The sequence below is a fragment of the Acanthopagrus latus genome, chromosome 11 (assembly GCF_904848185.1).
Source record: "Acanthopagrus latus isolate v.2019 chromosome 11, fAcaLat1.1, whole genome shotgun sequence".
NCBI classification, from domain to species: Eukaryota; Metazoa; Chordata; class Actinopteri; order Spariformes; family Sparidae; genus Acanthopagrus; species Acanthopagrus latus.
In genome coordinates, this window is record NC_051049.1 from 5316692 (window position 1) to 5339897 (window position 23206).

A 23206-nucleotide genomic window follows, 5' to 3' on the forward strand; every position below is an offset into this window, starting at 1 on the left:
TGGGAGGGTGGGAGTTCATGCTTAAGGCACTCGGTGCACCGCTAGGCCTGGTTTCCATGGAGTCATACCCAGCGACTCGACGCCACTGAGGCATGCCATTCTTCTCCCCGCTGCTGAAATGTGCGGCTTATTCTGACTCGGGCTATTGTGGAGCGCACAAGTGGCTCTCTGAGGAGCGAGGGATGGAGAGAGAAAGGGTGGGGTCAAGGTTCAAACCCAAAAGGCTCCCAACGGGACTCCCTTTCTGTTATCAAATTTGTTGAGACACAAAAAGAGCAACAGTCTCATTCCCAAGGACATATTGAGGGAGAGAAAGGGGGTTATAGGACGGCCGCCTTTGTGTCAGAGCTTCAGTTCTCCCAAAGCTCAGCAGTCGAGCGCCCAGTCTTCACTCTGCTGCTGCACTGATTGTGTCAGCAGACAGCCTTTTCTTCAAGAAGCCCAATCACTGACAAGCTCCAAAAGCTCAGGTAAGTCTCTTTATTTGACCTCAGATTTTCATAAAGCAGCAGAGATTTATTTGTGTATGCACTGAATCATTTAACTTTATTTAAAGTCTGGCACCACAGAGTGATTCCCTCTATTGTTTTCATTAGATACACTGTAGAAGATCTACTGTACGTCAGCAGTGAGTATTTATTCTGTTCATGATGACAATTTGTCGTTTGCATTTTGAGGATTTGAAGGAATATCAAGCGCGCTCACATCTGATCCAATAACCAAATTTTCGCATTTACATTCTCCTGCTGGGGTTTCGCTGTGACGACTTTTAACAATGGCAGCCTGTACACACACTACAGCTGTCACAACAAATTGTCACCGACTGATCTCTGAAAAGGACCGACGCCAGCGTGCTCCGTCTCCCCGCTCTGCCAGCGCTCTTCACATGTGAACGCCTGCGCAGGTCTGCTGAGCCAGATCATTGTGATGAAGGCATATTTCAGGATTGCCTCTCTTTAGGATTATCCCTCTGGGATCCGTATAAATCGAAGCTTTTCCATTCAGCCGTGCCTCACCCGGTTTGTTATCCCCGCTGGGACTGTAACCCTTTTCTCTGGGGCTCCTGAATGCTCTCAGTCTGAGCCTTGGCTGAGAAATGCCCTTCGTTGTGGGTCTCACAGCTCCAGTAGGTGCAGGAGCCGAGTGCACACACACACTGAACAGAACCACACTGCTGCATCTGGCTGGTTCCTAATGGGCCACATGTCTGGGCAGTGAGCTGGTGAGAAACGGAGATTTAGGGATTTAGAGACAATCCCTTTCCCCTTTTTGTTAAGGTGCCATTTAATCACATCACATTTCAGTGTTTGTGGAGCGGTTTTCATCGTTTATTTGGGAACCTCCCTTCAGCAATAGAAACATCTGGTGGATGACAAGTTCATCCCTGATACACATGTTGTTCTGTTTTTCTTCCTCCACAATTTCAAAGTGAAGCCTTTGACTGAGATTAATTGTAGCTGTTCGTCCTCCCCCGGTGACGTTTGTGTAGATATTACAGCGCAGATAAAAACAAAATTAAAGGCGTGGACGTGGGAGCTTGCCAGAGTTGCTGAAGGGATGGAGGAGTGGGAGGTCATTTTTAAGGTGTGTCCACATAGTTGTCCAAGATGGGAAGAAAAACAAATGTGCTATCCTGTGAGGGATTTTGTAAATTATATTGATTTGTTTCACACTCAAAGTTCCAGGTTTCAAACTGTCACAGAGGGACAGTGTGTGACTCAAATGTAAAATTTGCAGGTTAAAATATTTGATCTAAAGCAACTATCCTTCCACAGGAAACTATATTTATACTGCGTAAAGAAAATCTTTTTACTTAAAAGTTGTGAAGTTAGATTTCATAGCATCAGAGCGTCTCCATGTTCAGTATAGTGATGTTTAATTTCCCTGATGAATTCTGTAGTCTCATTTAGCCACTTGTTAGCAGCCACTGCTTCAAAAAACACATAAACACTTTCTAATTAAACTGTAGGGCATTAAATGCACATCTTATGCCGTATAATGAAAAGTCCACCTGATGTCACATAATACCAAAAGTTGTCACAGTGCAGTTCTTTTTTGACGAAACAAACAAAATATAACACGTTCATTAATTCGCTTTTGAGGGACTTGTGGGCAAATGATTTCGTTTCTGGCTAAGCTAACTAGCTGTTGGCTTTAGGGTAATATTTAGTTTCCAGAAAAGAGAGAAATATCCTCATCTAAATATTGTCCAGAAGTGAATAATAGTATTAACAAAATATTACGCCTGTCCTGAAGTGATGTAAACATTAGAGGCAGATGAGCGAGCGTCACAAAGTAAGTGACTGTTTTAGCTGAGAAATATCTTATACATGAGAGGAAGATTCTCAGTCATCCAGGTCTTGGTAAGTCGATGTGCTTTATCGCAACTAACTGGATTCACCATTTCACATCTCATCCCATTCTGAGAAGTCCAGAACTGAAGAAGCCTCCTGGTTGAGAGGTGAAACATCTTCAAGAAACTGAAACAAGTCCGGCTGATGACATTATCTTATAGAGAACATTCCAGTGTTTTCCTTGAGTCGTCTAGCTAAGTTTCCAGACTCTACCTCCACTGAAGAGCCCCTGAGAGTTCCCCATTCAGCCAACATGAGAGAATTGCTGTCCAATCAGACTATGAGGCCAGATGAGCTGTAAAGGGAAGAAGAGGAGACTTCCTTAGTGTTCGGAGGAAGTCGAAACACTTGTCGCGGTCAGAATGAAGTAATTAGCCGCCCCGGGGGCGTGAGCACACCGGCTGGACACAGGGACATCTATTGTTACCTTGTGGAGCTGGAGCAAAGAGACCAAAACTCTTCCTGCTTATTGTCAGCGTGTGTGTGTGTGTGTGTGTGTGTGTGTGTGTGTGTGTGTGGAGTGGTGTGGCCCGGGGTTGGGCTGGTACGGTTTCCTGTCACTGAGTCAGTCTGCTGTCTGAATACTAACAATGAAGTTCTTTAGAAATCAAAAACACTTGTTACGAAAAAGTCACGACTCAAAAAAACCCGACCTGCAAACATACTGACGTCACTACGATGGAAATCAGGAGAAGTGTTTTTCAGTCATACCTGAAAATTGTATTTATGATACATTTATAACATATAATATTTATTCTTTTTCTATAGCCACCAAGATGGAGTCTGTTACGACAGAGCTGTCCTCCCTGCTCACCAACCAGTCATCGTCAGAGAGCTGTCCCACGGTGGACACGACCGTGGAGAACACCCTGTTTGGATGCTTCTACATCCTGGTTTTCTTCCTGGCGCTGAACGGTAACAGCCTGGCTCTGTGGATCTTCTCCCACCAGCGTGGCTCGTCCTCTCCGGCGAACATCTTCCTGATCCACCTGGCTGTGGCGGACTTGTCGTACGTGATCATCCTCCCGCTGAGGGCCACCTACCACCTCACTGGAGGCCACTGGCCCTTTGGCGAGGTGCCGTGCAGAGCGGCAGGCTTTTTGTTTTACGTCAACATGTACGCCAGCCTGTACTTCCTGGCGTGTGTGGCGGGGGATCGCTACCTGGCCGTGGTCCACGCCGTGAGGTCGCTGAAGATCCGCCGCGCCCGGTACGCTCACGTCATCAGCTTCTCTCTGTGGGCCCTGGTTACCGTATCCATGGCACCGCTGCTGGTCACCCACCAGACTGCAGAAGTGGACGGCGTCACGGTGTGTCTGCAGCTGTACAGAGAGAAGGCCTCACGCAACGCTCTGATCTCGCTGGCTGTGGCCTTCACCCCTCCCTTCCTCGCCACCCTGTCCTGCTACCTGCTCATCATTTACAGCCTGCACCACGGCTCCAGGTTAGAGCCGGCCCTCAAGCTGAAGGCCCTGCGCACCATAGGTCTGGTCATGCTGATATATGTCGTCTGCTTCCTGCCTTATCACTTGAGCAGGGCCACCTTCATCCTCGGCTACAACCATCCCAACGTCTCCTGCCAGACGCGCAGAGGCCTGAGCCTGGCCAACCGCCTCACCTCCTCCCTCACCTGCCTGAACGGCGCCCTGGACCCGCTCATCTACCTGTTTGGGGCGGAGAAGTTCCGCGGCACTCTGATGCGATTGTTTTGCAAAGATAACACCGGGATGTCTGGAGCCACCAGCGGAGATTTAAAGGGGACACATGAGAGCTCTGTGAGCGCCAAGTCTGAGTTTTGAGGAGGATAAAAACACGAGCTGGATCTGAAGCACTGATTGATGCGGATGCATTTAACAACACACAGAAAAATTGATCGGCTTGTCACCTGACTGCCTTTGTCTGACTGAAGGTTTGAGCTAATTCTGCAATTTGGTCGTTGCCACTGTTGTCCCCCCTTATGTTGAATTTAAAGCCCAGTTTCAGTGTCCACCCTGCATGCAGGAGGGTGTGAGGACTCCAAACAAACTCCAATCTGGAGAGCACTTTGTGGACCCACACTACCTGGACAGGGGGCATCATGTGTGAGACTCGTAGTGTAACTTATGGATGGTTTGCAAAAAGAGCTCAAAAAGTCAACCAGTGAACCCGATGACTTTGAGTCATAAGGGTATTTTTTTCTTCCTGCCATTTGATGACATCAGCAGGCTTCATCTGCAGGAAATGTTTGACTTAAAACGCTCAGAACGTTAGATGTGAGGCAGAAAAAAAAAATCTTTTAGCAACAGCATTGCAAGTTGTTGGACAATAACCATATCCGTACAATATTTTTACACTTTTGTCCTGAAAAAAGTGCTGTTACATACAATAGTTTGACCATTTTTTATAGTTCACATCAGCCGATCATGCTGGATATGGGCTATGAAGATGAACAGGATTCACAAGCACAGCTGGAAGGTGCTTGTGTGTGTATCAGTAAACCCAGTTATTCATCCAATTACCTTTGCTTATGGCCTTAACTGCTGGGATGTCTCATAATTTAACGTTGTAACAGTAAACTACTGCACAGATCTCCAGCTGATGGACTGGGGAGACCCCATCACAGGTACATCAACTTGCTTTACAAAAAGAAAATGTGATGTGGGTAGATTCATGTCAAAAATCTGGTTAAAAACGTGTGACTGCGACTATAATAATTTACCCCCAAATACAGCACGTTATCAGCTGTGGTGTGATAGCTGAACATTTGATCTGATCAGAAACATCCAGTGCATTGTGGGAGCTTCAGTGAGAATCAAGCTGTAGATTTTATAAGCTGATGTGAGAAAATGAGTTGTGTGTTAAACACCAAATAATCAATTATGTACATAGTCAACATTTAATGTATTTTTACTGTTTTGTATCCAATACCAAATGTGATAAATAATCATTAGTTAGCTTTTAATATTTTTTTTTTTCCGAAGGTGTTTTTAGCCATGCTAGCAGCGTCGCTCTCGTTGCTCTCTTTGTAGCAGCATTTCTGTTCCCCTCAGAAACCAAAATCTGCTTTGTTTTTGGTCCTAATTAGCAAAATGGTAGCATCTCAACACCTTGAGCTGTGGCAGTGAACGTGGGATAAGAATTCGTGGAAAAAGAGACACAATTTAAAAAAAAAAAGACGTCTGAGAAACTGTCCCCATGACACATCGAACAACTCTTTCTATTATGATGTTTTTTTTAATCTGTGGAGGTTTCAATTTTTGTAAACTTTCCTCAAGCCGAGAAAAGCAATATCGATCTGTGACATCTTCACAATGTAAAGTCCGTGGGCAGAGAGGGGACTTGTGGGCGGGGCCAGCAGGAGGAATTTCCTCATAACCAGGAAGTAAACATGGAAGTAAACATGGAAGCTGGAAACTTATTGGCGCAAAACCTTGCGTTCACTACCTGGCTCTATTTCAAACTTACCAGATGAACCTCGGCATGTTAGCATTCCTGTTGTGAACATGTTAGCATGCTAATGTTAGCATTTAGCTCAAAGCACCACTGTGCCTCAGTAGAGCTCTGCAGAGTTGTTAGCACGACTGTAGTCTTGTTTTTTTTTAAGTAACGTGTTTTTTTAAAATGCACTTAAAACAGTATTTTCCATGACTTTTTTTTTTAACTGCTAGAAGACAACAGCACTGTGTTTACTTTACTTGTGCTAGACAAATCTTCACTGTACATATATTCATCATTATTCAGCTCCCCAGCTATGCATTTATTGTTTCTATGATATTGCACTATTGCGTGACAAACTGCGAACCCTCCTGTCTGCAAAGGAAGTGAAGTTTGAGACAGAAAGACAAGATTCACACTGAAAAATGTGAGTTTATGTTCTTGAGCAGTTATTCTCTGTATAATAAACTTTGAATTGTTGTTAAAAAGTCACAGAAATGTCGTGTCTGTAAAGGAAGCTTGATGGATGTTCCACTGTCTTACTTATATGTTAACATCTCACTTACATTGCATTGTTTCCTGTGTCAATAAAAAAAACCTTGCTTTTTAAAAAAATGCTGTTATACAGAAGGTGTCATTTCAGTTGCTGTCATTTGAAAGCAAAAGTATGATTTATTTTCCGCCCTCTTTACATGAGATCATTGTCTTGTCTGAGACTTTTTCTCTGTGTGAAAGTGGGAAACCTATTTCAAGTGCAGGGCAGAAACCTCCGAGGTGGCAGTGACTTGTCACTGTGCACTTCTCTTTTCGTATCATGTGACCATGTTGTGGTTTGTGAGCGGCTTTTTTTTCCTCCCCTTATTTTTGCAAGACTTCCTGTCCATCACATGAACACGGCAAGCCATTCTAAACTTGTATTTCCTGAACGTATACACTGCGTTTTAGAAAACACCTTTGCGCTCCTGTTTCGTACGAGATGATGAATCGTTTAGCAGTCAGACCCAAGATAGGTGGAGTGAACATGAGCGCTTCTATTTCTAGATCAAATGACAGAGATGATTTGAGCATCACAAATATGTCAAGAAATCAAAATGAACTTCTACTTTTAACTTATTCACAAGCACATATATCAGTACAATTGTTTCACTGTAACATGTAAAAATCGTCATATCTTCCTCTGGTTGCTACTTCCCTTTTTCACTTCTTCATGTTGGTTTTTTTTGTTGTTTTTTTTTTTTAACAAATGGCTTCACTTTTTTCTAGCCGGTTTACATTAACAAGAGGGTTTACTGAAACTAAAGAGGGAATTTTGGTTAATGATTAAGGTGATGTGATAAAGATTTCTACACAGCAAGCGAAAGTCTGTATTTCCATTTACAGCTCTGTGTGTCTGTCGTGTGACAGGCAGCGCAGAGGCACCAGGGCCCTCCTCTCTTCACAAATGAGGAAGTTCTGAGCCGAGGTAGTTGCAGCCTCCTTTTTTACAGCTTGTACCAAGGGGATGAACAAGTGAAAGAAAGGACTTTAAAGTACGCACCATGAAAAGATGAAAATAGCCAGAAAGAAAAACTGAATCTACTCTGGTTTTGGTGGAATATCGTTCGGGGAGCACGACTCTTGACTTGATTATTGGGTGACAAACAGGATGCCAGGTTACCAACCTTGGTGTCATGGCAATATAACTCGATCCAAAGCTGAGGATCTACTTTCCAAAGCAGCCAGAGATGGAAGCTTCCTTATCCGGGCCAGCGAGTCCATACAGGGAGCGTATGCCCTCTGTGTTTTGTAAGTAGATGTTACTTGCTTCTAACTTTTGCAGCGGCAGACTCATGAAGCGGACGATGATTATTGTCCCTTGTTCAGAAAACCTTAATAACATGCAAAATAAGCTGTGTATGCCAACTTAATAGAGGAAAAACTGACATGGCATGGATGTTACAGTGAGTATTTATAGTATCAGGCTCAAGAAAAACAATTGTAAAGGACATAATTTCAGCATGTTTAATGTAACAGGACTATAAGGTCAAATTTCCCCTGCTTGCAGTGTGCCATGTATCATTTTTGCACATACGCGTTGCAACGCAAGACTAGTTCCCCTTTATTTGCATACTGTGCTGCCACAAAGTAACACCCTTTGCCCTCTGCAACTCATATCAATTTTCCAGTGGCAAACCTTTTTTCAAAATGCTATCCAACCTGTTCTGATGGTATGCTGAAAACCCTGAATAAGGGCAGCCTGCATGTTTCTTCAACCTTACATATGTGACATGTGCATTTATTTATTTTAACCACAGGTACCAGAACTGTGTGTATACATACAGAATCCTGCCAAATGAGGATAAGAAGCTCTCTGTCCAGGTGGGTCGACAGTTTCACACAAGCCTCCACCATTTTGGTCCAAAGTCAGACGAACTGTTCTGATTGTAGAATTAAGTATTTACAGCACTGGTCAAGGTGAATTGCTGTTTCCCCTCAGGTATGAAAACTAACTGCAACACAGCTATTTGCTTTGTTACAATCAAATTTCAAAACGTGATGTATTTTTAGACATATGAACAACTTTGTAGCTTGTAGCGACACTTTTAACATCGTGGTCAGCGTAGCTGCACAGATGACTGTGTCATTCAAACAAACACTTTGGTCCAAATGAATCATATTCACTGAGCTGTAATTAGCAAGTGTTAGCATGCTGACACTCTAAAGTGGGGAACATTGCACATGCTTATCATCAGCATGTTAACATTGTTGGTTTGAGGATTTAAGCCTGTTGAAATTAGCATTTAGCTCAAAGCACAGCCATCAGATGTACAGCCTAGAATGGGGAACACTCTGAAATGAGGAACATTGCGCATGCTAATCATCAGCATGTTAACATTGTTGTTTTGGGGATTTAAGCCTGCTGACATTAGCATTTAGCTCAAAGCACGGCAATCAGAAGTACAGCCTAACAGAGCAGCTGGCATGGCTCTAGTCTTGTTCTTGAAGCCATCACACTTTCATCAAAACAGAGCTGAGACAAGCTGTGCAATTATATTTTACACTGAATACTTTGAAGTGAGCTGTAAGTAGTCGCTGAGATTACACGGGAAGTAAAACTAAAAGAATCAGTGTCAACTGAGCTCAACACTTCAGTTCTGCTGAGGTCTGAGAAGAATGATGTGGCTCCTGTGATCTGCTCTCCAGGCATCTGAAGGAGTTCCTATCAGGTTCTTCTCTATGCTGCCTGAGCTGGTGGAGGCGTATTACAGTCCCAACATGGGTCTGATCACACACCTGCAGTACCCCGTCCAACGAGAGGAGGAAGCAGACGAGGATCCAGGTCGAACAACTTTACCTCAGCTGAATAGTGGCCTTCTTGTTGGATCCCTGCCAAAGATTCAAACCTTAAACATCCTATACGTCTTCTTGTCCTGCAGAATCCAGTGATCTTCCCCCTCAACTTCCACCCAGGAACTTCTCGCCCAACGATCTGAAAGACAGTGACCAGAAGTCTCCTGAACCGGCCTGCAAGTCTTTATTAGACACCTACCTGATGAGACTACAGCAGGCGGACATGTCCACGTACGGTCACGTTTGTAAAAATCTGCACTGATGTAGCACAGCAAGGTGTAACTGTCCTCAGCCAGATAATTCATCATGCAATAATCTGAATAATACGCGGGCAGTATGTTGTGGGTACGATGCAATTATTCCTACGCTCATGAGCAGTGATTTGACACACCGATGTGTTTGGTTTTCGCTAACTAGTGAGACGATGATGTGATAACAGTTCTCCTGTGTCACATACTCCAGAGTACCTGAGGAGCATCAAATGGCTATACAGGAATACTTCAGGAACTCAATCGTCTTGGATGCCGAACAAGTACAGAACGGTTGTCATAACCTCCCCGGGCTGAAGAAGCTAACATTGACAATCTGCAAGAATCTAAACAGGTACGCTAACCAGTCAACAGAGCAGCGTAAACTACGGTATCCAGCAATCAAAGGCATCATTAATGACAAGTGAAGTGACTAACACTGATTATGTAGTGGCAATTCATAGTTCTAATGGGATACCTTGGGTCCTGGCGTTCATGTGGATGTGACTCGAAACACACAACCCATTTAAACTCCACTGCAGAACAAGAACACACCACCCTGAGTGCAACAGTACTCCCTGATGGCAGGACGGTGACTGCTCTGGAATGTCCTGAGGAAAGTGACAAAAAGGCTCAAAGTGTGGAACTGACCTCCAAAAATTCCCCAGATCCCAATCGGATCAAGTCTCTGTGCAACATGCCAGAAGAAGTCCCATCCATGGAGGCCCCACCCTGGATCAGACTTGGCTCTGACCCGTTAAGGAGTGGACACAGGAGCTCTAGGTGAGTCCTGGTGGTGGATCCCTCAGCTCCTGTGGGTTGTGAGGTGGGGCACTCCCTGGATCGAATCTCTTCTGACACATCCCGAAGATGCTAAATCCGATTGGGATCTGGGTCGACCCCTCGAGCTTTCTGTCACATTCCCTGGGCTGAGGAATACCTGTGGTATCCCAGCAGAACCTTGACTGGTCCAGAAATAATCAACTGTATCCACTACACCTGTTCTAATGTTTCGCGTAGGGCTGATTTAATCACGTTCTGACTTTTTTTGTGAGACAGTGAAATTTCCCGCGTCCTGCCGGCTCTGGAGGTCTTCCACAGAACGCTGGACCAACAGCTCTCCCCGGGGATCGGACAGCATTCAAAACGAGTGAGTGTCATTCTTGATCACTCGCAACATTAACGGACAACAGGCTCCTGAGTCCTTACCATCGTGCATCGTTTCCTTTGTTTTCAGGTGTCTGCTGATTCAGGTCAATCTATATCCTTTAGACTTGAGCAACTGACAAAACTGCTCTACTCATTAGAAGATAAGGTAATTTACAGTTTCACTGACTGACTGTAAATAATCTTGTTTTTTGACATACCAACAAGTGATGACAATCGCACTTCTCTTTTTTTTTTTTTTTCAGGCTAAAAGTTCTTTGTTTGAGTCTGTTGGCTATGAAGGCGGTCACAGGAAATCACTCATACCGCCTGTTACGTTTGAGGTGCTTCTTTAAATTGGTTACCGTATTACAATGCATGCGAATGCGATGACAAGACAAAAGTCTGGAGGTTTGAGGTTTCGTTTGATCAGTTTCCTCTTTCTGCAGGTCAAGCAAGAATCTCTGGGGATATCCACGAAGATGTTCCTGAAAGTGGACGTTGAAAGTGGGAAGCTTTACTTTAAGAAGTCGAAGGATGGAGCTGAAGACAAATACTATGTACACAACAAAAGTAAGAGACTGTTTTTCAGTTCAGTTCTTTTGTATTTTTCAGCCACGCTAGCGATGTGGCTCTGTCTGGTGATGCTCAGGCGATTGGCTGCCATGAAATTTGTTTCATCATTCATTCATGATCCCCAGAGGATTAATTATACAGCAGGGCGGCGAAGTGGTTAGCACGGGTGCCTCACAGGAAGGAAGTGTTGGTTGTGAAACCCAGCTGGAGCTTTAACCCGCAACTCAAGGACAAGCGTGTGTGGTTAATAGGTCCTTAAAATTTGGTGCAGGCGTTCATGTCTCCCTCAGGATTGGTACTTTGTTGATTCCCAATATCTTTTCTGGCATGATCATCAGGTCATCTGGTCTTACTTTCTGTCATTTCTGTATTTCCAATTGCAAGCATGTCAAACATTGTTCCTGTTAAACATCTGCACGTTTATTATCATTGTAAGCACGTTAGCATTCTGTGTTAGCACGGCTGTAGCTCCTTGTTGTAGTCTTGTTTAACATATGCTGTAAACCATCGACGCTGCTCATTTTTAAAGGGAGTGACGTGATTATTTTCCAGTCCTGCAGTTGGTGAAATTCCAGATAAAGCAAAATGTCAAGCTTGTCATCGTGCTGGAGACGGAGAAAGAGAAGATTTTGAAAAGGGAGTTTGCGTTTGACGATGCAAAGGTAAATTATCCTGCTCCTGACTCACCCTAAGGCCCATGAAGCAACATTTCATCAAGTCAGTTATATTTAGGTAGCTTACTAATACGAATCATTGCCTCGGGGGACAAATCATACAGCAGTCATCAATCATATGACACTTTGTATCCTTAAACAATAGTTTCAGATAAGGAAACGCTGCCGTAAAAATCCCCTTGATGGAGAAATCTATTAGCATGAATTTCATTAGCATCAAACCCGGCGCTGTCAACACATTTTGATTTAAATGTTTCTAAATTCTGAGTGGGGATTATGTGTCATCACCTTGTTTCCAACCATTTAGAGAAGTTAGAGGCGTGAGAAAATGTGTTTTCAGGGGCTTTAGGTTTCTCAGTCACACATATTTCTTGAGATATAATGTTTAAATGCCTTCGTTTTGACTCTTTTGTACTGTCTCGCCAGAAAAGGGAGGGTTTCTGCCAACTACTTCAGCAAATGAAGAACAAACACAGTGAAAAGCCTGAACCGGACATGATCACAGTGTTTGTGGGCACCTGGAACATGGGTAACAACGTTGACGCCTGACACATTTTGAATGAATTTTAATTTCCTGATAGATAAAGTAACAACGCAGTCAAATATTCTTGATAAATCTGCAGGAAATGCCGGTCCTCCCCACAACATCAGCTCGTGGTTTCAGTGTAAGGGCCAGGGGAGGACACAAGACGACACCGCCGATCACATCCCGCATGACTTTTACGTCATCGGGACTCAGGAGGATCCTTTGGGCGAGAGGGAGTGGGCTGACATGGTGAAAAGCGTCCTGAGGAACATCACAAACATCAGCTTTAAACAAGTGAGTGACTCTGACAAAAGCTTTAAAGTAAAAAAAACGAATGCTGGTGCGGAGCAGAAATGCATCGTAACGTCTTCTAACATTCAGGTGGCGATTCACACTCTGTGGAGCATTCGGATCATCGTCCTCGTCAAGCCTGAGCACGAAAACAGGATCTCACACGTCTTTTCAGACAGCGTGAAGACGGGGATCGCCAACACTCTGGGTAAGCACTTCCACTTCTCCACAAGCCGTTTAATGACCTGTCACAAATAGTTCACTGGACAAATTACCCATCAGTGCTCACTGTGATGTTTAACTGTAGGAAACAAGGGAGCAGTGGGAGTGTCCTTCATGTTCAACGGTACATCTTTTGGCTTTGTCAACAGTCACCTGACCTCTGGAAGTGAGAAGAAGCTCAGGTGATCAACATGTTACTCTTAAATAAAGCCACATTTAAATGTATTAGTAAACTTACATATGGATATAACCAAGGGTGCAGTTCCAGCAGGGGGTTCACTACCTCAAAGGTACATTTTTGTCCTTTTTTTTCAGTTTCTGTTTGATGAACTGAATGAAGACTTTAACTGCCAGTGACAGCTTCACTGTTACTGTAATGCATGTCTCTTGTCCTTGATGAAAACAAGAAACATTCACATAAAGATGTCGATAATGTTACAATAGTAGAAACATGATGTTTAAGAACTTCCCAGTAGCAAAAAGTGGCTAAGTTTGTTACCGTTAGCTTGATTAGTGAGGTTAAATGTTACAGCTCACAGTCAAGCTACAGCAGCATGCAGATGTTTAGCTTAGCATGCACTGGCTAGTGTAGTTTCATGACAGGAGTTAGCGTCAGATAGCTAACTGAATGGCTTAGTGCTCAGTGTTTAACCGCCACTGTTTTTATAAAGCTAGCTAGCAGTTAGCATCACAGACACTGAACTTTTGCTTTTTACCAGCTGTCTGGAAGTCAAATTAAAAGTATAATGCTTGTATTGTTTTATTTTTACACTCCAGCTAAATTATAAACCAAACTCAAGCTACTTTAATGAGGCTTTTTTTTTTCTTCAATTTAATAGGTTGGCCTACTGATTTTGAATCTTTCTTTTACTTATGTCCAAAATGCAGGCGGTGGTGTTCATATCGTTTTTGTCTACAGGGGGTGCTGAAATCAACAAAACAAACAAAAAAAGATGTTTCTCGTAGCTGATTATAGCAACAACATCATCATGAATTTGGTTACATTTTTGACTTTTAGTAGCTTTTTTCAGACCTGCATCTCAGACCTTTACTACACCTCAAACTCTGCAAGTTTTTAACTGAATAATTTCATCCATCTGTATCTCAATTTACAGTTAGTCTTCCAAAAATAGCTAAAGATCAGTCAAAGATAAGGCACACATTTCATTTTGATTTTTATTATCTATTTTCTGTTTCAATTCTGAAACCATACCTACATGCTTAGATATAAAATATGTGTTAAAATAAAAAAAACATAAATATATATATTTTTAAAAATGTGTTCTTGCTATAAATGTTGCTGTATTTGCAGACGCAATCAAAACTACATCAACATCCTGCGATTTCTGAACCTCGGAGATAAGAAGCTCAATCCATTTGACATCACACATCGCTTCACTCACCTCTTCTGGCTCGGTGATTTGAACTACCGCGTTGAATTCCCGTCTACAGTAAGTTATATATTGTATCATGCAGCTAAAAACACATGATACGACGTCACATTCTGTGTATCTAGCACCAAATAAGCACTGTCATCGTGTTTTTATGAACAAGATTTGTCTTGTCAGCGCTAAAGAGCTGCGCGCTGATCGTCAGGTGTCGCAGGAAAAGTCACCACTCTGCACTGTTTCCCTTCACAGGAAGCTGAGTATATAGTGACAAAGATCAAACAGCAGCAGTACCAGGAGCTTCTCAGCAAAGACCAGCTGAGTATGGAGAAGAATGATGGGAAGGTCTTCTTGCATTTCGGTGAGCGCATCGATAATAATCATCAGAAACACAGAAAAGTGTGAAAACGTATGCTGTATGTGATTGTCTGTGTCAGCTCTGCTTGATGCATTCATTTATTGTCAGCATGTAATAAACTTAAACTTTATTTTTTACTGTAGATGAAGAGGAAATCACGTTTGCACCCACATATCGCTTCGAAAGAGACACGCGAGAGAAGTATGCCTACACAAAGGCCAAAGCCACGGGGGTAAGCTCCTGTTCAGTCAGATGTCTTCTACCTGTGCGGCTCCTTTCAGTCACCATGGTGCAAAAACAAAGCGATGACAGCACTGAACTCAAATGTCATTTGACACAGAAAATGTTATTTGCTTTCAGGTATCTGACTGGAAAAGTCTGGCTCAAACAGTATGCTGTATCTAGAAATCCTTGTGATTTACTTACGTGTGTGTGATGAATTTACCTCCACAGACAAAATACAATTTGCCCTCATGGTGCGATCGTGTCCTGAGGAAGTCGTACCCTCTGGTTCACGTTGTCTGCCAAGCATATGGTGAGTAATTCCCCTTCGACATGCAGATTTCCTAATGTGGTGTGAATTAAACAGAGACTAGAGACCTGCTAACCATGCAAAAGCTAGAGCTTCACTCATAAATCTGCTGCAATGGAACTGAGTTTTTCCTTCAAGGAAATTTAGATTCTCTCCGAAATTAGTACTGACTACATTTCATAGTTTTTTCTCTGTCTCTCTGCTGAATTGATCTTTATCCTTTGTTTTCAAACTGTCCATAATGAGTCCAACAGTTTTATGAGTGCAATACTGCATTCCAAAAACTGGTGCCTACATTACCCATAATGCAGCTAAGCCACAAGTGACATCTCTATCAGCTTCTAGCAGCTTCCTCTGAAGACACAAAAGACTTTATGCTACTTTTTCCACATAATACGGAAAACACACTTTAATGTAATGCAAAATTGCTGGATTGCTCCTTTAATGATATTCTAGAAGACAGATTCATTCAGCCAAACTTTCCTCTTGGCAGGGTGCACTAATGACATCATGACAAGTGACCACTCGCCAGTATTTGCCTCATTTGAAGTTGGAGTAGCCTCACAATTCGTCTCCAAGCAAGGTATGATCATCTTGTGTCTCACTGGAGATGACTTAGTGTGATCGGCTCCGAAATTCTAGTTTGACATGTAATGTTTTGTTTCAGATCCAAACAGTGCGCCCCAGGGTGGGATACAGATCATGAACTGTGTGGCCACCTTGTTGACAAAATCCAAGACCAAGTTCTTTATTGAATACTACTCCAGCTGCTTGGAGAGTATGTTGTTTTTTTTTTTTCCTCTGCATGGTCGACCGTATCACACTGGATTCTATTATAATCTGCTTTAAAATGGGCTGAGGTGATCAAAATATTCTTCTCAATGTCTGCAGGAACAGTCAAGACTTCAGAGGGTGAGAACAGTGAGCACTCAGACGGCTCGATTAAAGTTCGGTTTGGAAACCAAGTTGAGGTAAAATTTAAAGAGAAGTAGGAACTGTAATGTGGAACATGACGTGTTCGCAAGCAGTCCTCATTTGTTGTCTTTTCTATCTGTTCAAGCTCACCCCGATCATCTCTGACCCGGAGTACCTTTTGGACCAGCACATCCTCATCTGTGTGAAGTCGACAGACGCTGACGAGTCCTACGGTATTGAACTACTGCACAGCTTACGGTTCATAATGCAGATGTTTTCCCTGAGCAGGACTTACAGTTTTTTTTTGTTGTCCTCTTCCTAAAGGAGAGGGTTGTGTTGCCCTGCGAGCCGCACAGATCTGCTACACAGAGTTTCAGATCACACTGACTCACCACGGAGAGAAGACGGGCACACTGACAGGTGGCATCCAGCTGCAAACCTCTGAAGTCAAACCCACTGAGAAGTTATACGGTGAGTCAGGAAATTCAACACTGGACTGGACTGGTTTCTCTTTCCACACTCATCTTTGGTTTGGTCCAAAAAAATCCTCAATCTATGTCAGACTCCCTCCGACCCTAAACAGAGCTGTTGTAAATCGCCTCCATACTGTCTCCTCTGTCGTTGAATTAGCCCGTCGGTCTCAAAGGCTGTGTTCAGTCTCAGTCCAGTGTCTGGCTGCGTTTCTCTGGGACGCTGCTGCTGAGCCTGTTTTCTTTGCCCGTAAACATTAACCAACAGGCAGATTGTAGTCGGCTAACAGGGACACAAACCGCACGACTGTCTGAGCTAACTAGTCAAGGACAGCTAGCTACTGCAAAAAGTATAGTGAGCAGCACTTGGTCGTTTACTCTGTTGATAAGTAGCCACATCATTGTTTGCAGTGACCTTCAGCAGGTGGCCAATCTTTGCACATGGCACCTTTAAAGGCTCTCTGTTTTAATTCTTGTACTATCAGTATGTTTTCCCTCTGGTTTCAGATTTCATCAAAGTGGAACGGGATGACACCGTCAGCTCAAGAGGGAGAGGGAATGACTTCAACAAGTAAGATACTTCTTTAAATCTTCAAAATATCTCAAACACAACGCCTGGCTGTGATATCTAAATCGTCTGGCTGTGATATTTTCTGTCCTCTGTTCGGCAGGTGTTCCGTCACCCAAGCACATGATATTTCTAACCCCAACTACATGGGAATGTCATTCCAAAGGGAGGTGATAGATAAAGGTTGGAGTTACAGCATGCCACCAAAGGGTCTTCCACAAGGGAGTAAAGACTCCAAGAAGGGTGGCTATGATGTGGGCACACGCAGTCCAACGTTAAAAGCTGTAAATCCTACGTAAGTGCCTGTTTCTGTGTGTTCTTGTTCAATCTCAGGAGTCAGGAGAAAGTGAAAACAGAAGCTTTACTAACTGATCCCTTGTTTCCCAGGGGCGAGGGTGAAAAGGTGTCAGAGATGTTTGACAATCCGTTATACGGTTCAATGGCAAAAGGACACGGCCGGGGAAAGGACCAAGACCACCAGCCGAGAGACCACCTCACACCTGTAGATCAGAACTTTTCAACCTTCAAAACAGCAGATGGAGAATCCGAGCGCCCCCCAGTTCCCACCCCACGCAACCGCTCCTTCACCTACTCCGAGACCAAACCTCAGCCTCCAACCCCAATCACCTCGCATCCGTCAATGCAGAAGAAACCAGTGGTGCCCTCGCACTCGGAAGGGGGAGGGTCAAACATGCCCCGACCTCCTTTACCCTCCAAGTACCGGGCTGAGCCCCAGGTCACCAAACCCAGAGACTACAGAGACAGCTCCGAACTCCCCATCAAACAGAGACTGCCTGGAAGACCCGGCCAGCCTCTGCCCCACCAGAGACAGTGAGGAAAACTCAGTCTAACTGTCAAATTCCACTGCAGATTGTAATATACATGATAATAAGAACTCTTTGTCTTTCTTCAGCGCCTCCTGATGTTCTCAAGATGGGCCGTTCTGTGAAGTGCGACCGGGCTGCGGCGATGGTCAACACGGACTGTACAGCTTCCTGCAGCGTTGCATTCTTATAGGAAACGTAAAACACACACAGAAAAGGCTTCAGTCCTGACAAATGTATCACATAAGTGTGACTCTTCATCTGTAATAAATTAAATAGTTAATGATTTTAGGGAATGTGTCTGTCCAGGAGACTGACTTGTGGATGCTACAGCGAGCTACCTTAGCTTAGCATTAAGACCGGAAAAAAAGGTAAGCAGCTAGCCTGGCTCTGTCTAAAGAGAAGGGAAACCAGGCAATAAGCACCTCTAAAGCTTATGAGTTAGCATTTTAGCTAGCTGTTTCTGTTTATAGTCTAAATGCTAAGCTAGGCTAACCGTTTCCTGGCTGTAGCTTCACATTTCATCAAATTCTCAGTAAGAAAGCAAAAAAAAAAAAAATCATGGTCCCCAAACATGTCAAACTTCTTCTTCCAGAGTATTAAAACCTTGAGACACATCTCCAGACGTCATTTCTGCTATGCTCGCATTAAAACGTGAATTAAACTCTGCTTATAAATAACATTTATGTCACATTTCATGTAGAGTTTTACACTATAGCCAGTAGCTAATGAATGTTTACCGCACAGTATTATCTTAAACAGACATTGACATGTTTGCGTTGAAGACGTATAGTAAATGCTGTTTTAAATTCAAATATCAGCTCAGTTAAACCTTGTTGTTGTTTTGGATTTCTTTCTCACAGCTTCATGTAACAATCCAGTGAAACTTTGAATAAATACCTCTGTCAGTCTGCATGAGTGCTGCAATACTCAAGTCGTTTATCTCCCCCTGCTGTTGCCTTAAATAACTGCATGCAGAGTGAGACTGCAGGCATGAGACGTATTTAAACCAAAGAGGACATTGTACTTAATGATATCAGACAAATATCTTGTCATAAACTCCTACAACTCCAAAAAGGTTAAACATCAGGGATCATGAGCTGAAAGAAGACATTTGCATTTGATAAACAAAACTTGTATACCTCAAAATTGTACAAGATGTACATCTTAAAGTGGAACTATAAAAATAACTTGGTTACTTTTCTCGGTCCGTAACACTATAATGTAACATGTAACTAAACTTAATTTTAGTTACATTACAGTATTCTGAGCAAACTCCTATAATTCTGAGGTTGTATTTTGTTACTTGAGTATTGCAACTATCTGCTACTTTATATATTTACTCTGCTGCATTTTGGGGGGAAATATTGTATGTTTACTCCACTACAATCGATAACTGTAGTAATCAGAAAAATGCTGAGTATCTGATCTGACTGACTAAATTAGTTGACCCATAGCAGGCTACAAACATGTATATGAAATACTTTTACATGTACTTTTGATATTACAGTATGTTTAATATCCAGTGATGGAATGTAACAAATATTTAGGTACTTCTTGAGTTAATTTACTACTTGAGTAATTTCATATTCCACTCCACTACATTTTTAAAAAGCAAATATTGCACTTTACTTCACCACATTTAATTGATAACTTTAATTTGTAGTTAGTTTGCAGATTGCATGTGACAGAAGGGCCCAAAAAGTGGATTTTATTAAGTGAATTTATCAAAATTTAATTAAAATTTGAATAATCACAAAAATGCTGAACATGGCATCCAAAAATCGGCCTTATTGATAATCATCTGACCAGGAGTGAACAGTATTGCACATATACATGTGTATGTAATTTACTTTTACTTTGTAATCTACTACTTTTTAAAGTTACTTTTGATACTTAAATACTTTTACTGATTCTGGGTACATTTTAAAACACTGTTAATATCAGATTATATAAGACTTTTACTCAGGCACTATTCATGTGGGTGACTTTTACTTATATCAATATCATTACTTTTACTTAAGTGTGACTTTGGGGTACTTTTTACAACAGTGGTAAACAGCCTAGTACAGTTAAGTGAATCCTGAGTTTTATAAAAGACGGTTCCCTGAACGGGCCTTAGCAGATCTCAGCGACTCCACCTGTTGTCCGGCTCGTAAACATTGAGCGCCCCTCTGGCTCCCCCTCGTGGAGCACGTCTGGAGACTGCACCCTGGTTCCCGGACCGTCGCATCAATATGACGTAGCGTGTTTCGTCATCAACAGCAGACACACTACCGCAAGACAGCAAGCGGCAATAATGGTGAGAAAGAAACTTGAATATATAAATTCGTTTCATACAGTTAACACCAAAAATGTCTCATGTGATGATTCGCTGAGGCGTTCAATGACCCGCAGCTCTCCGTGTCGCTTTACGTGCTTCAAGTTTGCTAACTGTGTACATCCTGTGCCGTGCTCTGTAGTGTTAGCACGATGCTAACATTAGCGCTATCGTTTCGTTGTGTTTTTCTACAGCTTTTCTACTCGTTTTTCAAGTCGCTGGTGGGGAAGGATGTGGTGGTGGAGCTCAAGAACGACTTGAGGTAAGTTTTAGTCGGCTACGCTGAATACATGTGCAAAACATTTGGGTTTAGCCCCCGTTAAAGTTAAGCTAGGTATTATAGCGGTGCAGGGGGGGATGTGAGTGATAGAGGCTCAGATGCAACAACTGTAAACACGCTGTCTTGTTTGCATGCCACAGCTGTAAATAATATTAGAAACAGTAGGATCTGTCCATAAATGTCAGTAATCGCTTTTATCCCTATCTGTCTTGTTTCAGCATCTGTGGGACGCTTCATTCTGTGGACCAGGTTGGAAATTATTTATTTTCTGAAAACAAAGTCCTTCAGATTTTTTTTTTCTCTACAACTGCCCAGTTATGACTTCTAATCTTTTAATGTCACTTTTCTCTGCTTGTACGTTTCAGTACCTGAACATCAAGCTCACAGACATCAGTGTCACAGATCCAGAGAAGTATCCACACATGGTAGGTTTCATCATCATCTGGCACCTCCTCTGTCAAGATATCTAAAAAGGAGAAGTTAGCCTTAAAAAGAAAATCCAGTCATTTTCCTATTTCTATGGAAAGTTGGGTGAAGTTCTGCAGCCCTCAAAACTTTTCTGGTGCTTCACAGTAAAACGCTGTTGCAACACTCTCCTAAACGTCTGAAGTAGATGGGGACTTGTTTTAAAAAAGGAAAATCAGCAATCGGAAATAAAACATGAAACGGTTCCATACAGCGTGTCCAACTTTATCCAAGTCTCAAGAAGCTCAGAGATCCCAAATTTGATTTAAACCCCATTATTTCCACCCTCGATGTAGAGTTGCTAAGCATCCACGATGGTGATTAAGGCTGGATGAGGGGCCTAAAAAATGTCTTTGTGGTCTTGAGGCTTCCCAAGAATGCAAGTCAAAGTTTTTCTTTTCTTTCCATTTTTCGGTTGTGTTCTTGACGTTTTAAAACAAGTCCCCATCTACTCCAGTTGTTGAGGAGAACTCTGATGTGAATCTTTAGAAATGTTTTTTGGACTACGAAGCCTCACCTGACTTTCCATCAGCATGGGGTTGAAAAGATACTGACTGATGTTTCATGTTTGGGTGACGTTTTCCTTTAACTTAAGCTTAATGTTCTGTTTGGGATGTCTGGATGGTCAGGGTCAAGCTTAATGTGTATCTTTCATTCATAACTTTGAGATCATTTTAACTACTTGATGTAATGCTGGAACTTTACAAGCGTTTGATTACCTCGATACCTCATGAGTTTAAGGAGAACTGCTTACAAACACAATTATGAAGTGATGATGCTTCAGACTTCTGTTACTGAAAAGAGAAAGAGAGAGAGAGAGAGAGAGAAAGACACCTCGGCTTTAAATATCTGGTAAAAACAAAGGAATTTCTTGAATCCTAATGTATCCCCACATACAGTATGTGTGTGAAATGTGTTCCCACAGAGGTACATGTGACAATTCATGGACAACTAACAGACTGTCAGATGCAGATACGTCGGTCCTGCACCTGTGAAAGACATGATCCATGCTAAAGGAATATTTTACCATATACAAAGGCCATACATTATGCATAGCATAGGACACAGAGCATAAAAGGTGCTTGCTGAGTATCTTTCAAAGTAAAATATGAAAATGTATATATTTTAATGTTTTAGTGAGGTCAGGAGGAGAAAAAATGTGATCTTACAATTCTTTTTATTATTATAACACCCCAGATGATGGGGAAAATAAATCCAACTTCAACAAAACAGTCACAAAAAAATGAAGTGAGAAATGTTGTGAGCTAGATCACAGATTCTGCATCACTTAAATCTGATTTACTTTGAATGATGTTTGTCTTCACACCGTGCAATGTCTTGTTTCTGCTGCAGCTGTCTGTGAAAAACTGTTTCATCCGTGGATCTGTGGTCCGGTACGTTCAGCTACCTGCAGATGAAGTTGACACGCAGCTGCTGCAAGACGCTGCACGGAAAGAAGCAATGCAACAGAAGCAGTGATCAGCCCGCCGGGTGGGGTTTATGTAGTCTGGGGTGGGGGCGGGGGATTTTTGGGACGGGAAATAATGAATAGTTTGGGTTCCGATCTAAGTTCATTTAAAGATAATACGTTTTGTGCAGCTCCTGTAATTAAACAGTGTCGGTCATTTTCCAGTACTGACAGAGAATTTAATTGCATTCCTGACTTTGGTGATCAATAATTTGAAAAGCAACAGTTTATTGGAAATGGTCTTCACCTCTCAGGCCGAGCAGAAGGCTTCATTTGATACTGTCATTTGTTAAAAAGAAATCAAACTCAATACGGTTTGAGCCCAGCAGAGGTAAAGATCTGATGAAGTGTTTTTGTTGCAAGCACTGTTGCTAATCTTTAAAAAAAAAAAAAAAAAATGCGACTTTGGATTTTTTTTTTTATGCCACTTCAAAATAAAATGCTATTTTATTTATGTTCTGATCATGTTATTGTCATTTAGTCTTGTTTTGTTTGCTTTTTCTGTTGAGACTTGTTTTAGTTGTTGGCCTTTATTGAATTATCAGTATTGGAAGACAGATATTTTGTGATTGATTTCATGGGAAATAAAACCGAAACTCCCATGGCCTCGTTGTGCTGGTCTCCAGATCAGAATACTGAGGTAATGGTCAAAAATTGTGACAGTGTATCATGAAAACACACTATAAACTGACTTCTTGATGTGCTGGAGAAGTTTAGACTATAGTTTAACCAGATTGTCTGCAGGTCCTTAAATCCAGAGTGTTAAATTCAGTACAAAAGATATTTGGCCATTTGTCTTAAATCTGGATTTGTGATGTCTTCACTGCCACCAGCATT

At 42.4% G+C, this 23206-nt stretch overlaps 3 protein-coding genes across 4 annotated transcripts; all 3 read left to right on the plus strand.

Annotated features, from left to right (window-relative positions):
- The first annotated feature begins 218 nt into the window (after nucleotides 1-218).
- Nucleotides 219-6377, plus strand: gpr17 (G protein-coupled receptor 17). Of its 2 annotated transcripts, XM_037115957.1 has the most exons (3): nucleotides 364-470; nucleotides 597-628; nucleotides 3123-6377. In XM_037115957.1, exon 3 carries the CDS (start codon nucleotides 3131-3133, stop codon nucleotides 4151-4153), a length of 1023 nt encoding a protein of 340 aa, XP_036971852.1. In that variant the 5' UTR covers nucleotides 364-470; nucleotides 597-628; nucleotides 3123-3130; the 3' UTR covers nucleotides 4154-6377. The 2 variants fall into 2 exon arrangements, with proteins under 2 accessions (XP_036971853.1, XP_036971852.1); XM_037115958.1 differs by lacking the exon at nucleotides 597-628 and having other exon boundaries at nucleotides 219-470.
- Nucleotides 6378-7234: 857 nt separating this feature from the next.
- inpp5d (inositol polyphosphate-5-phosphatase D) lies at nucleotides 7235-18770 on the plus strand. The gene is made up of 27 exons (XM_037115036.1): nucleotides 7235-7553; nucleotides 8063-8126; nucleotides 8952-9087; nucleotides 9185-9329; nucleotides 9561-9701; nucleotides 10406-10496; nucleotides 10584-10661; nucleotides 10759-10836; nucleotides 10942-11065; nucleotides 11621-11730; nucleotides 12169-12271; nucleotides 12366-12562; nucleotides 12650-12767; nucleotides 12867-12963; nucleotides 14094-14232; nucleotides 14422-14530; nucleotides 14671-14759; nucleotides 14981-15062; nucleotides 15553-15642; nucleotides 15727-15837; nucleotides 15951-16030; nucleotides 16120-16207; nucleotides 16299-16445; nucleotides 16952-17015; nucleotides 17116-17307; nucleotides 17400-17843; nucleotides 17926-18770. The coding sequence occupies exons 1-27, from the start codon at nucleotides 7414-7416 to the stop codon at nucleotides 17933-17935; spliced, it is 3267 nt and encodes a 1088-aa protein (XP_036970931.1). The 5' UTR covers nucleotides 7235-7413; the 3' UTR covers nucleotides 17936-18770.
- A 1288-nt stretch (nucleotides 18771-20058) lies between these two features.
- On the plus strand, nucleotides 20059-22974 carry smx5. The gene is made up of 5 exons (XM_037115037.1): nucleotides 20059-20138; nucleotides 20351-20418; nucleotides 20655-20685; nucleotides 20802-20861; nucleotides 22255-22974. The coding sequence occupies exons 1-5, from the start codon at nucleotides 20136-20138 to the stop codon at nucleotides 22378-22380; spliced, it is 288 nt and encodes a 95-aa protein (XP_036970932.1). The 5' UTR covers nucleotides 20059-20135; the 3' UTR covers nucleotides 22381-22974.
- The last annotated feature ends 232 nt before the right edge of the window (nucleotides 22975-23206 follow it).

What these genes read in the sequence shown, in the direction of transcription:
- gpr17 (XM_037115958.1), top strand. Translation starts at nt 3,131, where the DNA reads ATGGAGTCTGTTACGACAGAGCTGTCCTCCCTGCTCACCAACCAGTCA.
- inpp5d (XM_037115036.1), top strand. Translation starts at nt 7,414, where the DNA reads ATGCCAGGTTACCAACCTTGGTGTCATGGCAATATAACTCGATCCAAA. An exon ending in CAAAGGCCAAAGCCACGGGG is followed by an intron (nt 14,760 to 14,980) that starts GTAAGCTCCTGT and finishes TTACCTCCACAG; the next exon opens with ACAAAATACAATTTGCCCTC. An exon ending in AGAGGGAATGACTTCAACAA is followed by an intron (nt 17,016 to 17,115) that starts GTAAGATACTTC and finishes TCTGTTCGGCAG; the next exon opens with GTGTTCCGTCACCCAAGCAC.
- smx5 (XM_037115037.1), top strand. An exon ending in GAGCTCAAGAACGACTTGAG is followed by an intron (nt 20,419 to 20,654) that starts GTAAGTTTTAGT and finishes GTCTTGTTTCAG; the next exon opens with CATCTGTGGGACGCTTCATT. An exon ending in CGCTTCATTCTGTGGACCAG is followed by an intron (nt 20,686 to 20,801) that starts GTTGGAAATTAT and finishes TGTACGTTTCAG; the next exon opens with TACCTGAACATCAAGCTCAC.